General features: G+C 41.4%; 1 protein-coding gene across 1 annotated transcript; it reads right to left on the minus strand.

Moving 5' to 3' along the window:
• Positions 1-10,011: 10,011 nt before the first annotated feature.
• map3k8 (mitogen-activated protein kinase kinase kinase 8) lies at positions 10,012-16,358 on the minus strand. Its single transcript, XM_034222195.1, has 8 exons — positions 16,206-16,358; positions 15,379-15,738; positions 15,106-15,276; positions 14,184-14,445; positions 13,284-13,390; positions 12,181-12,333; positions 10,828-11,074; positions 10,012-10,740 (listed from the first exon to the last, which is right to left on the minus strand). Exons 1-8 carry the CDS (start codon positions 16,251-16,253, stop codon positions 10,616-10,618), a joined length of 1,473 nt encoding a protein of 490 aa, XP_034078086.1. The 5' UTR covers positions 16,254-16,358; the 3' UTR covers positions 10,012-10,615.
• Position 16,359: the final 1 nt, after the last annotated feature.

Below are 16,359 nucleotides of genomic sequence, written 5' to 3' on the forward strand. Positions count from 1 at the left end.
CTGGAGAGATAAACAAAATGCATAAATAAATGTTAAGGTAAAATAAGATATGAATGAACAACACAAATAAAATAAGTTACATTCATTTGTTATTGGCTATGGTAGGTTATTGGTTATGTTCACATACTTATTTGATTACATCCACTTGTCTAAGATGACAACAGAGACTTTCGACCCAAAACCAGCTGTTGACTTGTGGATGCAAGCAGCTAATCGCAGACTCAACCAGAGAGAAAGAAGTAGGCCTACATCATCAGCTACCATGTCTGACAGAGAGGAAGACAGTGAGGAGAACAGTCAGGAGGGTAGTGATGACAGCTTGTAGGATTACTGCTCGTGCTAATGTTGTCTTGTGTTCACCTCTGCATGTGTGTTCTGTGTTCACCTCTGCATGTGTGTTCAGTGCCGTGTGTCTGGCAAATAAAGTCAAGACCCACTCAAAAGTGACGGTTTATTTCATTTTAAGGATGAGCACCAAGCAACATCTCCAGGTGCTCCTTTGAGGACCAGGGCAAAAAAGTTATGTGCACCCCTGCTTATTACACATCCATCGTTGACATTTACAGGACATGACAGACTCGAATGAAGAGAATAGTACGACACAGTGTCAGGTGAGTTATACATTTCTAGTGTTCTGATATCACGTTATTGTTTGCAGTTCCTTTGACGAAACCTTTTATCAGATCGTTTCAGATAAGGGTGCGTTTGCTAGCCGGCAACATAGGGGTAGTTTAAGCAAACAGCTAACAAACCGTAGCCTACATGTACATGAACCCTTCTGATGTATTGATTACTTGCTGTAAGCATTAGAGGTGGTAGAATGACAACACAAACGTGTCTCTCTCTATCACAATTTTGGGTTGACCAGAACCTGGACCAACTTCTGTTTCCTGTTCTACAATGGGCATACAGCTTGCGTTAATTTTCAACCGGACAACTAAACAGATTAGGCTAGGATACCGGATAAAGTTGGTTAACACACGTTAACCATGAACAGCCTATTAATCCGTTCTCCTAATGTTATTTCTTCCAACGTTGTGAAATTAGAGAAAATGGGCTTCTTAACGTGCTTTGATCCGGGGTGGAGGGAGTTAAATATTAGTTGAATATAACATTGGGGTGTGTGATTGTAGTGGGTGGAGGTGGTGAAATGAGGATATCCATTTTGGAGTTCAAGCTAGTATAATATAGTTAACATTACACAATAATAAGGAAGAGAGCTATTTTTGTGATACATCGCTATTGATATGGATATGCATATTTGAGACTTCCAAACAGTCAACTAAAACGTAATTTATGGGTGAGTGTTTTTAGCAGAGCCATATTATGTCCTTGTGATTCTGTTAATTATTACCTGTCTGTATTATGTTGCAGCTCAGCTGATTTTGGATTGATGGCAAAGGGAGAGGGACTTAAGTGAGAGTGAAAACACAAGGTAAGTTTCAAATAGGTCAGCAATTTCCCATCCTATAGGTTGCTAGATGTATCTAACCCTTTCTCCTGTCTCCCTCTCTCAGCACAAGAACCCCAGGGGGATTCAATGGAGCCTGAAGATCTGCAATGAGACCCTGAGCCTGAGTCTCAACTCCCAGAGTTCTGCAAGCCTCTCCCTGTTCCTTATTTTGATTAAACAGACGTTAAGCTTCCCAATGGTGTGGTCTTCGTTTTGTGAAAAATATGATTAGGCCTACCTCACATGTTTTGTTGCTGTTGTTGTCTTTAGTGGTAGTTAAATTGCTCCTGCTGACTTGAGCCAGCCATTCTTTCCTCCTCTCTGTGTCAGTGGGGAAGCCATACATTTGTACTCCTTTCTCTGAGCGCTTGGAGCATCCCCAGGCAGCACAGCAAACCATGGGGGAGACTATATGCCAGGACAACACAGAGGAAAAGAAACAGACAAACTGCATGACATGCTATTCAATGTTTATTGAATTCCATTTATTTACATGGATGTTCCTAAAACAACACATTTAACATCATCATCATGCTGCTGCTGCTGCTAGTCCTTTGACTCATTGTGCTGTCAGTTGACCATCATTGATAGGCACCTGTGGGTCTCCTGTCCTTTCTGAAAGTCATACAGATTACATTAGTCATTTAGATTACTTATGTCCTCAATTACCATGGGATTACTGAAACCGCCATGAATGAAAGAAATGGTAGAAATTATTCTAATCAGAATTTTGAAACCTTCCTTCCCTCCCTCTAAATATATCAATAAACATTAGGATGTGATGTTCTTGACTACCATACAGGTTTAAGAAGATAATATTTGTTTTAAAGAATTCAAAGCAATAAACAACAGCAACAGGCTCTGTAACCAAGGCAACGTTAGCCTAACAGCTAAGATAGCTGTTCACACTTCTATGTTCTACTTTTTGTAATGCTATGTTATTTCTATTTAAGATGTTTACATTTTTTAATTCTAGTCTTTTAACAGTCTAATGTACAAGACCTTGTCTTTTGCTGCTGCAGCGTAAACATTTCCCCAATTGGTATCAATAAAGTACTTCTTATTTTATCTTAATCCGAAAATATTAGCATATTTTACTTTAAAAAAAAACAAAACACATTGATGTAACTACATACATATATCGATATGTTCTATAAATATTGCAAATCAAAACCTTTATTGACCACTAATTACCAAAAATTGCATTTCTATCCTGTTATTAATGCATTCAAATCGTGATTCAAATGGCCCGCCACGAACTTTCGGGAACTTTCTGAGTGTCTCTGAACCACGTGACGATCAAGCATTTTGGACTTCCGCTGTCGCGACTCTTCTCTCTACATGGCACTGGACCAGCCAATCGGAATTGACCTTCTCGAGTTCTCCGATTGGCTGGTTTTGTGGCACATTTGTAACGCTGTGACAACTTGAGCGAGTGCAGGCAAAGCTGAGCGCGCACAGGCTGGAGAGGTCGAGCGAGCGAGGGAGAGAGAGCGCGTGCAGGGGTCTGCTTGCGCACGGAGCAGGCGTTTTATGAGAGAAAACATATTTCTCTGTGCTCAAAAATGTTCAAGTGCATGCTCAATAGCATTTTCTATGCTCAACATGTTTCATTGCATGCTCAGGATAGGCACAAATATAACGCCATACACGCCCACGTATTAACGCTGTATTTCCCATTCAACGGTGAAATGCATTAATCGGAGCTATTATACCAGGCAAGGTGTGTTCTCTGACAACAGCACGCCGGCAATAGCGTCTCTTGAACCCGCACAGTGCTTTGACAGCACTCGGTTTATTCCACTCACGTGCACACTGCACATGCCCACCTGCTGGCTCCCTTTACTGGGGTTTACAGCAGGGGCGGGGAGTGTAGGACAGTGTTTCTTCCTCTGGGGATGGGCAAGAAGCAGCCACGCTGCGATTACTTCTTATCCCGTGAGCAAGGAGATCGATCCAAAGAGCCCTTCCGAAAACACGGGGGCTCCCAGGAGATCAACACGGTCCTCTTTGGAAAGTGCCAGGGACATCACACGGCGGGCAGCGGCCTTGCGGCCCAATAATCGCTCTGACTTGGTGAGGCGGGGGCATCTCTAGCAATGAGTGAGTAGCCCACACACCCGCCGCCATGATCATAATCCAGGGAGAGTACAGCCCTGGGCGGTGGATTTCCATGGACGCCGGACCCGAAAGAAATGGCGAACGTGAATGGCACCGCCTCGGCCATATCCTGGTCCCCCAAACACTCGAAGCAAAGGTGGTGGGGATCGGTAGTGATGGCAGTTTGACACTGAAGCTTCAAACGGAGCTTCAACCCTGGACTTCCTATTCCATAGAAGCAGTGCTTCGAAGCTTGCTTCAAATCACGTGACATGTGACATCCGAACCAGCAACTGCTTAATTTCCTGAATTAATCAACTCACTGGTTCGCCGTCCAATCAGGTGATTCAATGCACTGCCTCGTCTCGATTCTGACTGGTTGAAACTGTTTGAATTTGAGCGTCACTTAGTAAGTGACACTTTATAACCGCTCAAAAAAATGCACAATTTGGCAATCTGTGGGATTGTCGTCGTTGTTTGCCTTGTTGCTGTTGAGTTGTTAGTATTGCGTTTTGATCATTATGGAGCCAGCCAGGAAGAGAGGTCGTTCTGAGATGTGGGATCACTTCAATCTGATTGCGCATGATAAGGTCAACTACAGTATTATAGCTATGGTTTATCTCAAATCTATATTAAGTAGCATTCAAGTAAAATTATGTATATGATCAATGTAGCATTTTTATTTACAAATGCCTTTCTCTACAGGTCCAGTGCTTGGTGTGTTCAACTGAACTGAAGTATCATGGGAATACTTCCTCCATGATTAGGCACTTCACTGCCAAACATGGAGCTGCTGTGAACCAGGGGAACATACATGGTATGTATTATATTATTATTAACTAATAACAATAACACAATATGCTATGACTGTATTCCATGACTCACAAGTCTGCTTCCTTTGAGTGCAATTTCACATAAATCCTCATTTGCTTTTTTTGGTTTTGTTTTTATTCTTTATGTCTTTATTTCTTTGTCTTAGTGGACGGGAAGCGAGAGCTGGATGGGGCTCTTGTGAATATGGTGGTGAAAGACTTGCAGCCTTTTTCCATCGTGGATGACTGTGGCTTCAAGGAGCTTGTGGCCTTGCTTGATCCTAGATACACTCTTCCATCCAGACGGGTTCTAAAGGAGATGGTGGTCAAGCGCTATGAGGAGGAGAACACGAAGGCCAAGGCTGTCATGCAGAGGGTAGAGGCTGTGAGCCTGACTGCTGATATGTGGACCTCCATTAATATGGACGCATATCTAGCAGTGACCTGCCATTATGTGGATGACTCTGCGAAGCTAGTGATTCTGGGAGTGCTGCCTTTCCCTGAAGCTCATACAGCGGTTAACATCACTGCTGCAATGAAGTCTCTCATGGAGGAATGGGGCACTGAAGGCAAAGTGACCTCAATTGTGACGGATGCAGGAGCAAATATGGTTGCCTCTGTCAGAAGTTTAAATCTAAAACATGCACTTTGCTTTGCTCATTCACTAAATGTAGTGGTGAAGAAATCTCTGGATGCAACTTCTGGCCTACAAGACCTACGCACAAGGGCTAGAAAAGTAGTCACGTTCTTTAAAACCAGCACAACAGCCAAAGAGAAGCTCAGAGAAGTGCAGGAGCAGATGAATCGCCCTGTGCTGAAGCTTATTCAGGAAGTGGACACCCGCTGGAACAGCACCTACCTAATGCTACAATGCCTTTTCAAAGAGAGGCAGTCAGTGGGGGCAGCTCTTGCGATGCTGAAAACAGATGTGAGATTATTATATGGCTCTGGTAGTACCCATAGAGTCCAGTAGAAGGCGGAGACTGTGAGTGATATAATGGCACATTTCCACTGCAGCGGGGTAGCCCCGTTTAAGCGTCCTCGCTCAGGCCTCGGGCTGCCTCGCTGGCCGTCCGAGGCTGTGGCGCATTTCCATTTCAGTTTAGGACCTGGGGTAGCAACGCAGTGTAGGCGGGGCGATCGGCTTCACATTTCGAGTTGTGCTGTCGAGCTCCCGCTGGATTTTATCATCCCCAATGAGATGTTGGAACGTCGTCACCTCCTCGGTCGACCACGGTGTGCTTTTCTTTGACGTTGCCATTTTTGTAGCTCCTCCGTTTACAAAAATGCTGTGTATAAAAATGCTGCAAGCTTGCTTCTAGATATATATGCGACGCTATATGATCTCGAGCGCGATCTTGTGACGATTCTCTCTGACGATTCTCTCTGACCAATCAGCAGTCGAGAGTGTTGACGTCACTAGTTCAGCCCTGGCCTGATAGAATAAATGTATTTATTATAAACGTTAGTCCTTAACATCTATCACTGTGTATATCACCATTCAAACATCTTTTAAAAGTTGAACAAACCCCACAGAGCTCAGTAAAGACTGTGAAATGTTGACTTTATTTGATAATTTCAGTAAAAACTAACGTTCATATTTCTCTTTTTGATTATAATACTGATGAACGTTCAGAACAAAGCACTTTGGCAACTTACCACATACGTTTTAAAATGCTTAATAAGCACCGTAACTTTCATGATATCATTTCTCGGTCATAATCGGTTGTTTCCGTGAACGACCGACTGTTGAGTGACGGCAAATGCTGCGGCTGCAATGCATTATGGGGCAGCATTTTCTCCTCTCCTTTCGTCAAGGGAGATCCAGTGGTTCCTAAGCTAAAGGAGGTTATAAAGGAAGTTTGAAACCTCCTTTCCTTTCATTTGGAGAATTGGAACGGCACTTAACATGGCTGCCACTGACGTACTTCCGGGTCATTTCACTTGGTTAGGAAGGTTCCTAAGCTAAATGGACTATTGGAACGCAACCAAGCATTCGTCCTTCCCGCTTGCTGGCTGTTCGCCCCTCCTCTCTGGGGGCTGTGGTGACGTAGGGGACTCCCCCCTCGGTCTTCTGTGTCCGATATTGCGCATAACAGAGGATTCAGACATTGTACATAAAATATATAACTAAACACGCCTTTTATCCTCCTTATCTCTTTCATGACTTTTCATTTAATACATTTTAAACGCTATAATCAATACTCCAAAAATACAGGAAATACTTCACGGCTGGTATCATTTCCGGTAGTTCCGGATGTTGTCTCATGCTAACCCGTCTGTAAACAAACGTATTCAAATAAACTACCTTCATTTAATATTGAATCAATAATAATATCTCGACGTCTATAGTTGTAGTGTTGAAATCAGTAGGTTTCAGTGTGCAACACTCCGTGTCATATTGCTACTAAATTCACCTCTATAGGAAATGGTATATTAGCCACATGCTAAATGCTAACCGGAGATGAAGGATTTTCAGAATAAAAGCTTAACAACTGGTTGTGCACAAGAACTTCTGATTTTTCAGTATAAAACAGCATTTAAACTGACGGTATGTTTAAGGTACATTATGCCATCAAAACATTGATTTTAATTTCTAACACATGCTTATGCAACGTGAGATAGGAGGACAAATGCAACACACCACAGGTTAGCCGGCTGGCTACGTACAACAGCATTGCTGAGCCTTTTGCATTATGTTTTAATGGTGTGTTGTATCTGCAAACCACTGTGTTTGTTGCGCTGTTGAAGTGCATCATCATGGTCATCGAGTGGATTTGTCTTGCAATTATTTAGAAACAGTTAATCCATTTTTTTTTTACGAATGTAATAATATTGATTATTAACATGTTTACACAGTTTACACTGTGTTTTCAAGGCACTTGGCTTGTGTAGACTGTACAGTCAAATTAGTAGGGGAGAGTGGGGTAAGTTGAGCCATTTTTTAGTTATGCTGTCCTCTAAGCAAGGACAAATGACACATAGTAAAAATGAAAACACACACCTATAATTCAGGATGTCTCCTATCAATGGCAATGATAATAATTAATATTTGATCAAGGGCAGTGAAAATATGACTTCTTAAAAAAAAAATGTTTTGTGGCTCAACTTGCCCCAGTGTAGGGGTAAGTTGATCCAGGTCAGGGGGTAAATTGAACCACGTATGAAACCACATATCTGTTCAAACCTGGGCGTATACTACAAATCTTAAAGGTAACTATACTGTAAACAATAAATAACAAACCAAATACAAGCTTAGTTTTTCAAATATTTTTAATATAAATTTCGATTGAATTGATTGATTTTTTTTTTACATGTTAAAAAGAAAAGTAATCATACAAATGGTGATACAATTTCATACATCTTACCAATCAAAGACAGGGTAAATGAACTTTAAATGTAGCCTACAATGAGCTCTTATTATCAACTTGGCCTACTTTCATTCATTTCTCCATTGAAAAACTGGCTCAACTTACCCCAAGGCCCATGGTTCACTTTACCCCACAGCCACCATTTTAGAAAAATAGCCTAGCATTAAAATTCAGTCATCTTTAGCTTAATGATTCACATGGTTTAATACGCTGCCAACACATCAACATATACAATATATGTGTTTAAACCTGGATACATTTTTTTTGACATGACAGCCGATATAGCTGACATCTAGAAAATGTACTTTGACAAGCAAAAAACGTTTTTTTGTAAAAATGTTTACTTACTAGAACACAATGAGGATCTCTCTTTCACAGGCAAGGAGAAATGGGAGGAGCTTGTATAATTTCTGGTCACATGATTACAACTATAAGGCGTTGCCTGGTTACAGGGGGTGGTTCAATTTACCCACTGGCTCAACGTACCCCTCTCTCCCCTATTTATGTATAGGCCTACTATAATTTGTGTAACATCTTTAACTTAAAATGTGTCTCAAACACTTTTATGAAGTCATTAGGCTGTGCTTACCTACAGATTTACGGCAGCATGACATTATCCATTACATGTTGACAGTTTATTTTCAATCAAGATTTGAAAAACGTAACCTCTACAGCTGATATCGGAGACTCCTTAAAAGCTATCAATTTATACAAAAAATGTATCCACTCAGCAGCAACACAATGGATTAAAGGTGGGTTCACTTATATCTAATGTTACCAGCAGATGGTAGTATTTGTCTTTCCCATTCATTGTGGAACCAGTAAATATCCTATACTGCCACTTTCAGATCAGGCTTTGAAGCAGGCAACTCCACATGAGAGATTGATGCTCACTCACATGTGACATTTAAAAGAGAAAGAGCAGGCCTGATGTAGGAATCACTTGGGTTCCTCTGATGCATATGAGTAGTACATACACTAACTGACAACAATGAAAAGTAATGTTTTTGAGAAATGTGTGATTTCTTTACCATTTAAATGCTCTTTTTGATGACATACTATAAACAAGTAGATGGAACATTAGCAGTTGTCCACTTTTTGTATTATATTGGATAATTACACTGCCCGTCCAAAAAGCAAAATCTGTAAGAGGCTTCCATTGGATAATTATTGCAGTGTTTAATATGTTTCAGCTGGCAAGAAGTTATTTTACCCGAGCTGATGCGGTGAGTAGCTTCTAATTTCTTTAAACAATCATGTCGGAAGACATATCCTGTGGTCGTGGAAAGGATGTTAATCAGTTTCAGAAGGTTCAAATTATAGGCCTGCATCAAGCAAATAAAACAACTAAGGAGATTGCTGAAACTACTAAAAGTTTAAGAACCGTCCAACGCATTATTAAAACCAAATCAAATTATTTACCCTGTTCCAGAGTGATGGGCGCATCAGGGTAAGAATAGAGGCGGATGAAGTGATGCACCCAACATGCTTAGTGCCTACCGTACAAGCCTGTGGGGGCAGTGTTATGATGATCTGGGGTTTCTGCAGTTGGTCAGGTCTAGGTCAGGTTCAGCAACGTTATGTTCCCAAAGAATGAGGTCAGCTGACTACCTGAATATACTGAATGACCAGGTCTTTCCATCAATGGAGTTGTTCTTTCTTGATGGCACAGACATATTCCAAGATGACAATGCCAGGATTAATTTGGCTCACATTGTGAATGACTGGTTTAGGGAGACATTTTTTCACACATGGATTGGCCACCACAGAGTCCAGACCTCAGCCCCATTGAGAATCGTTGGAATGTGCTGGAGAAGACTTTGCGCAGCAGTGCAACTCTCCCATAATCAATACAATATATTGGCGTGAAATGAATGCAACTCTGCATAGAAATGCATGTTGTGACATTGCAGCAGCTTATCGAAACAATGCCAAAGCAACTGCGTGCCTTCCTAAGCTAAAGGCGGTCCAAATAAATATTAGTGTGCAACTTTTATTTTGGACGGCAGTGTAGTATTAACTACTTTATCACATTCTTGGACTTCAACTGTCCTGTAGCAACCAAACAATAGAAAAGCCCAACCAAAGAGAATGGGAACATGTCGTAATTAACAGCAAGTCTGCCACTTTTGGAGCCTCAGGGCCATCTGTTGACTGTCTACTGTGTTACAAACAACAGCTGAACTAACACAAAACACTACACAGTAAATTAGATTCAAAACAAAAGGTTTTAATATGCTATACTTAAGATATAACTGAGATATCACAGACACAATTGGATTTTCATTTTTATTGTATGTATAAAGAAGTTCAAACTTTATATTCTTAATACTAAAAACTAAAAGTAACACATTCTTTTGGTGAGAAGAACATCAGACCTCATCTCAAAAGTGTCACTTACGATGCTATTAATATTCCACAGGAATTAACAAGAGGAAGTTCATAAAGAACTACATAGACATGTTTGCATAGTGCACACATACTTTAAAAAATACCTTACATATGTTTAGTGATTCATCTTTTTTTTTAAAGACTATAACTCATATTTTCACAAGAAAAGAACATAGCATCCACCAGAAAGAAGCAGAGAGCTCTGGGAATTATACCAATAGCTGACAGTTAATGCTCAATGATACACAGTACATCTCTTCCAACCACTGTCCTGCAGTGCAGTTGACTCACATCAGCCCATTTCAGCATCAAGGTTGAGCTCATTCCATTAATCCTCAGACTTGTAAATAAGTGCAGTTCATCCCTGACCTATGTCGCCTTGAGCTTTCGGATATATAAAACAGCAGAGCAATATGTATAAAAAGGTTAAATTATCAATTGCCTTTGACTAAAGTTCAGCCACATAATTGGTAGGTTGTGGTCCGGGGCTAGCCATATTCCGCAGTAGGGGGCCCGGTCACCAGTTTACTGTAACCCGACAAGGCCCCTAGGTCAATGTACAAGGAGCCCTTCCTCCTCGTGTGGCCAGAGTCCTCGGAGTAAAGAGAAGAATCTGCAGAAAAATGAAAAGAGTACATGTTTCAATATGGCAAGTACCTTAGTACTGGGACCAAATTAACCTCAACATGTAGGTGCTTACCCTGTGTGGTGTCATGGTGCTGGCACTGCTGGCGTAGCATGGTGTGGTTGGCCTCCTCCATGGCTGAGTCAAGGCTCCAGCAGCGAGGCTGATCCTCTCTGGGGGGGTTGATGGCCTCGTCTTTCAGAAGCTCTGACGCAGAGCTGCGCAGAGCAGGGTTCCTTTCCAGGGCTCGCTCAAGAAAGGATCGCATGGCCAGGCTGCAGTCCTCCGCTATGTCCTCCATAGGCGGGGCTTGCTTGTGGATCTGTTCAAAGAGATATGCAAAAACAGCATTAGAACACTGCAGCACGTGAGAACATACATAGACAAGTCAATGCTTCCAAAAAAAACAAGGGCCACATAATTCCTCCAGCAGCTGCCACCCATTTTCTTGACATTGTGAGTAGTAACTTGTAAAACACATTTAGTTGTAGTAAAAAGGAACAACGATAAGAAGGACATCTCAGACTGTAGCAGCAACTGTACCACGTAACATTACTTCTCCATGACAGTTGTTTCATAAGGGAAGTGAGAAAATCAAAAGAGCTGATAATCATTTCAAAAACAGAAACGGGACTTCTTTAAAGCAAAGAACCCATGTAATGGAAAACCTTTAAAAGAAACAGAAGTAGTGACTAACTGAATGGGCGAAAAGTCACACACTGCAACTAGTTACATTAAGCCTTTCTTATCTTGTTAAAATCTAGGCTGTGGAAGGTCTGAACAAGGTCACGGAAAAGAGCGTCACTTTTTCAAATGTTGCAAGATTCAAGATAGACAGTAAAGCATGTAAGTGTGATGCGGTTTAATAGCTATTTTACTGGCTTTGAGTAGGTGTGAGGCTTATTGCTAAAACCCAAACTCTCTGACGGATCCAAGCTGAGCTCCACAACTTGATTTGTTGTCATAAAAATGCAGCAAAAAATAACTTTGTAGTTCTGTGATTATACGGTTGAATCTTCGAAAGATATACACTTTTACCTCAAATTACTGTCATAGTTGTAATAGTGCATGCACTATAACTGGCTGCACTAGGGCTGGGCAATAGTAGCATATTAACTGAAATTAGCATGCTAACCAGCTAGTTCAATCAGTCTAATCTACTGAACGTTTTTGCAAACGATGTGTATATCATAATACATTTAACTATTGTTTTATCACAGAGGCATAGGCTTTACCAAACTTTCTAAAAATCTAGCTGTTGTTTACTATTAAACAAAAAGATCAACCATCAAAATTGGTGGCGCTAGAGATCACTTAAGTCAAATAGCTTTAACCTCTGAAAACAATAAATGTTTGTGATGTTTTGGCCATCATCCAATAGCAACACCCTGATGCAAGTGTGGCTTTTAAAAAATGTGCAGTACTTACAATGTAGAGGTAGGATGGGTAGGCGGTGCGAGGATATCTCAAGACCCATGGAGGGCTGCCAGTCTGCATGTGAATGATGGTGGTGCCCAAGCTGTAGATGTCTGTCTTGGTGTTATGTCCTCGACACAGAACCACTTCTGGACTCATATACATCTAAAAAAGAAAAGAATGATGACATAACATTTATTAGATTGAATACCACTGCAGAGGATAATAGTGAGAAAAGGTATGACGGACTCTTTTATTGGTTTTCAATTCAAATTTAAAAAATCAATCACGTTTTATTTATGGCCCAATACCACAAATGACACATAGGCTTAAGGGGGCTTTACAATCTGTACAGCATAGGGAACCCTGTGTAGGGACTATGTATCATTGCTAAACAAAACAGGAAACTACCTCTTGCAGTCAAATGTTTTTTTCTTTAAAAAAACAAACAAGATAACCTTTAGGCCCACGCTGTGTGTGACCAGCTAATGGCAGTGCAGAAGCGTGTTGGCCTTTGGAGAGTGAAAAGTAAACACAATATCAGAGTTCATCTCTGGAAATTCCAGCCTGCTTTCCCATGTTAAAGTAAGCCTGAGCAGCCCAGTGTGTTTGGTAGCTCTGTCTCTTATTATTACTGCTGGGTGTCTGCCCTGGGACTTTCCACAAGCCAAGCCTTGAGAGGCCTAGGGTGCATGTGCAAAGACCCATATAGACAAAGGTCAAAACATGGGAAAGCCAGGAAAATACATGACGTCAGAAAAAGCATGTGAGCAATCTCTTGGATTAATCTTAAAATGTCCAAAGTGCTGATTACATCTGTAATGAGAACCCTCGGCATGAGCAGACTATTATTAACATCAGTGAGGTCGATGAGTGCGCTGACTGCTCTCCAACTTGCCTATCATTTGCTTTCAATCATTTTGAAAAAGACAGACACAAGTATGAAGACTGAGAGTCAAAAAGAGCACTGCCTTTTCCAGTAAAAACCCACACTAAGGGTTAGATAGAAATACAAGTAATGATTGGACCAAGCATTTACAAAGAACAAAATACATTATGGCTTTAAGTAATTAGTATGGGCTTACAGTTGCAGCCTTTAGGACTTAAGTTCTTACCTCAGTTCCTCTCAGGTCTCTGGGAATGTATATATCCTCTGTCATTTGCACCGTCAAGCCAAAGTCCACCAACACTGCCTTGTCTGACATCAGGACAATGTTACTGGCTGAATAAAACAGACAAAATAATAGAAATGAGACACACCATTTTCATTGTTTATGCTTTGCAGTGCAGGTTAGCATATGAGATAATAATTATGCACTTACAGGGAATTTAACTGGGAAAAGGCCAGTGAAGTCAAGCATGGAACGTGCGTTTAGCAAAGTCTTTGATGAAAAGTATCATCATTAGACATCTCTAAGGTATAATTACATATTTTAATCTCAGGCAGGAAGCACTAAAAACCGCAGCTAGGCAGAGGGCCAGTCTGGTCGTTGTCATGAGTCACTTGCCTCTCTGGACCTTACATTTAACACTGAGCAAGCATGAGAGGCAGGCTGGAATTTCCCAACTGTCTTTAGGCCATGAGGTTGACAGCCAGCTCTGGAGAATGCTTTGATCCTTGCAGCGCCATGTAATTCAACTAACGTGAAACTACCTCACATCCTACCTCTGCTGAGCCCCACCCACTGATATTAGAATGTTTTTTGTAATCTAGATCATTAGCTACCAGACAGTGTGACATGGCTACACTTCCTCAAAATGTGTCAGTCAAATTCTATGAGGAGGAAACTCATAATACTATGTCTATTATAGTGTGGAAGAATGTCTGTGTCGGATATGTGTGGTTTTGCACTTCTGTTCCTCTAGTATTATTCACAAAAAATGTATCCGTCTGTGGCTTGACTTTGACGTATGGTGCGTACAAACTGACATTACATTATTTCCTGAATGATGTGCACAAGCTTACTGCAACTCAATAACACCCGACAAGTGAAAAACACATTTTTTACTCTTACGTTTGATGTCGTGGTGGATGACGTTGTGTGAGTGCAGGTACTCCAGGCCCCGCAGGACTTGCTTGGTCACCCAGATGATCTCAAACTCCCTCATGGGCCCACAGCTGTCAAGTTTTTCCAGGACCGAGCCCCCCTCTCCGGCCTCCATGAACAGGTGGACACTTTGGTCCCAGAGCACGGCGCCGTAGAGCTCAGCAATGTTCTCGTGCCGAAACCTGGCCTGGAACTCCACATCGGCTGCTTTGAAGTGCTCCATAGGGATCTGTGAAGATAGTAATGTAAATATGTAATGCATCATAACAGGTCTGTCTTCTAACATGCAGGAAATCTATTGTAACTCAGACACCAAACATACTGTAATAACTGCTGCCAGTAAGCCGTCACTGTGTGTTTAACAAGGTGTACAATACACTGTGTCCATTCTCATGATAACACCAGACTGTATGACACAACTCCTTTCTCATATGTCAATATTTTCCATGTAAACACGCTGTTCACCCCCTCAGGTTAATAATGCAGGGTCAGAAAGATAATAAAAGAGTGGAATGTGTTTTGAAAGCTCTGCTGGGAAATTAGGAGTTACATCACATGCTGATTTATCTCTTTCATTATGAATTTGACAAAAACATCCTGAGAAGCAGTGGAATCTGTTCAATTTCCATTCTTGCATTAATCTTGGTCCATTTTGTAAGTTTAGTTTGTTGAAAAAAAAGAATGGTTCTTCTTTTACTAGCTGTGTTCCTCTTTTACTTCAAGGGAAAACAAGCAGATGCCATACTGACATTAACATTCTTTGTACAAACACAGGAGTAGATGCTTGGTAAGCAGAGATGACTTGGCAAAATAAATATTTGGCAACTATTGTAAGACTTTCGAGAAGTCAGTGCAGGCTGAATTCCAGCTGTTGCGCAGCAGGCCTCACCAGTTTGCAAGCCATTCTCTTCCTGGTGTTGGTGTCCTGAGCCAAGTGGACTTTCCCAAATGATCCCTTAGGCACAAGGCTAGTGCCATGATTCTTGTAGGTCAGCTTCCATGGAAAGAGGAGCACGTCTATGTTGATCTGGTAGCGGCCTTTTTTAACAGCCATGTCCTTCTGCAAGGTCAGTTAAGGAACAGTTATAGAATGTCCATGCACACAAATACTCATTGTTGTTATCAAAGAAGCACAGTCAAAAGACAAAATAAGTCTTCTTACCTTGTTCAGTAGGACTCCAATCTCCTCAGGTAGATGCTGCATGGCTGCTGTCTGCATGTTGGACAGCAGGTTGACAAAAGACAAGAGGTCTGTCACTGTCCCGTACCGAACACCACCAACCTCATCATCATAGTCCTTTTGCTGACTCCCCGAGACCCCTGTCTCCTCATTTTCGTCCATCTCCTCCTGGGAGAGACTTTCCTCTTCCAACGACAAGCCTCCTTCCTCCCCGTCTTCTTCAAGCTGATAAAGAGTCTCTGCAGCGTTGATGATGTCTTCTAAATTCATGTGAGCCAACAACAATTCTAATCCATTGTCATATTTATAATCCATCTTGATGCTTGACTTGTGCTGCTCACCCTGAAAATGAAACATCAGGAGGTCAGCTGGCAGGAGGAGCACAGTGGGGAGGGGCTAACCAGGCTGTGAAGGGAGTTTCACAGTAGGCTACAGATGGGAAGCCCCCCCAGCCAAACTGGCAACTTATTTTATATCTATATAACAGACTGCTAAGAAAATGTTGTGTCAAATAGAAAAACATGAATAATTGTTGAGCTGTGAATAAGAACCCAACTCATTCTACATGCAAATAACACACATCTTATCTGCAAAAATATTTGTTGAGAGTCATTCCATTTCTATAAAAGCTCAAATTTAAAGAAATAGCCCAAGCGACGAAGTTACTTATATGTGACGTAATGTACAAATGTAGTCAGGATACCTGCCTAAAGAAAAGTATAGTATTTATGTTGTATATTACAGCCAATCTGTAAAGTTAGCTGCTATTTGGTAACCAAACAACTTGTTATTGATAATGGAAAACTTACCGTAATAATCTTTGAAACGGAAGCTTTAAGTGCCGCTCCTCTCTTCATCGTCTCGAGCGTCTGACTGACTGGAAGGGGACGGACGGTGTTAAGAAGGAAGTAAACAGAGGAACTGCAGTCGACCGGTGCGTAGGAGGAGGTATTCGCTGAATGT

This window comes from Gymnodraco acuticeps, unplaced genomic scaffold, assembly GCF_902827175.1.
Source record: "Gymnodraco acuticeps unplaced genomic scaffold, fGymAcu1.1, whole genome shotgun sequence".
NCBI classification, from domain to species: Eukaryota; Metazoa; Chordata; class Actinopteri; order Perciformes; family Bathydraconidae; genus Gymnodraco; species Gymnodraco acuticeps.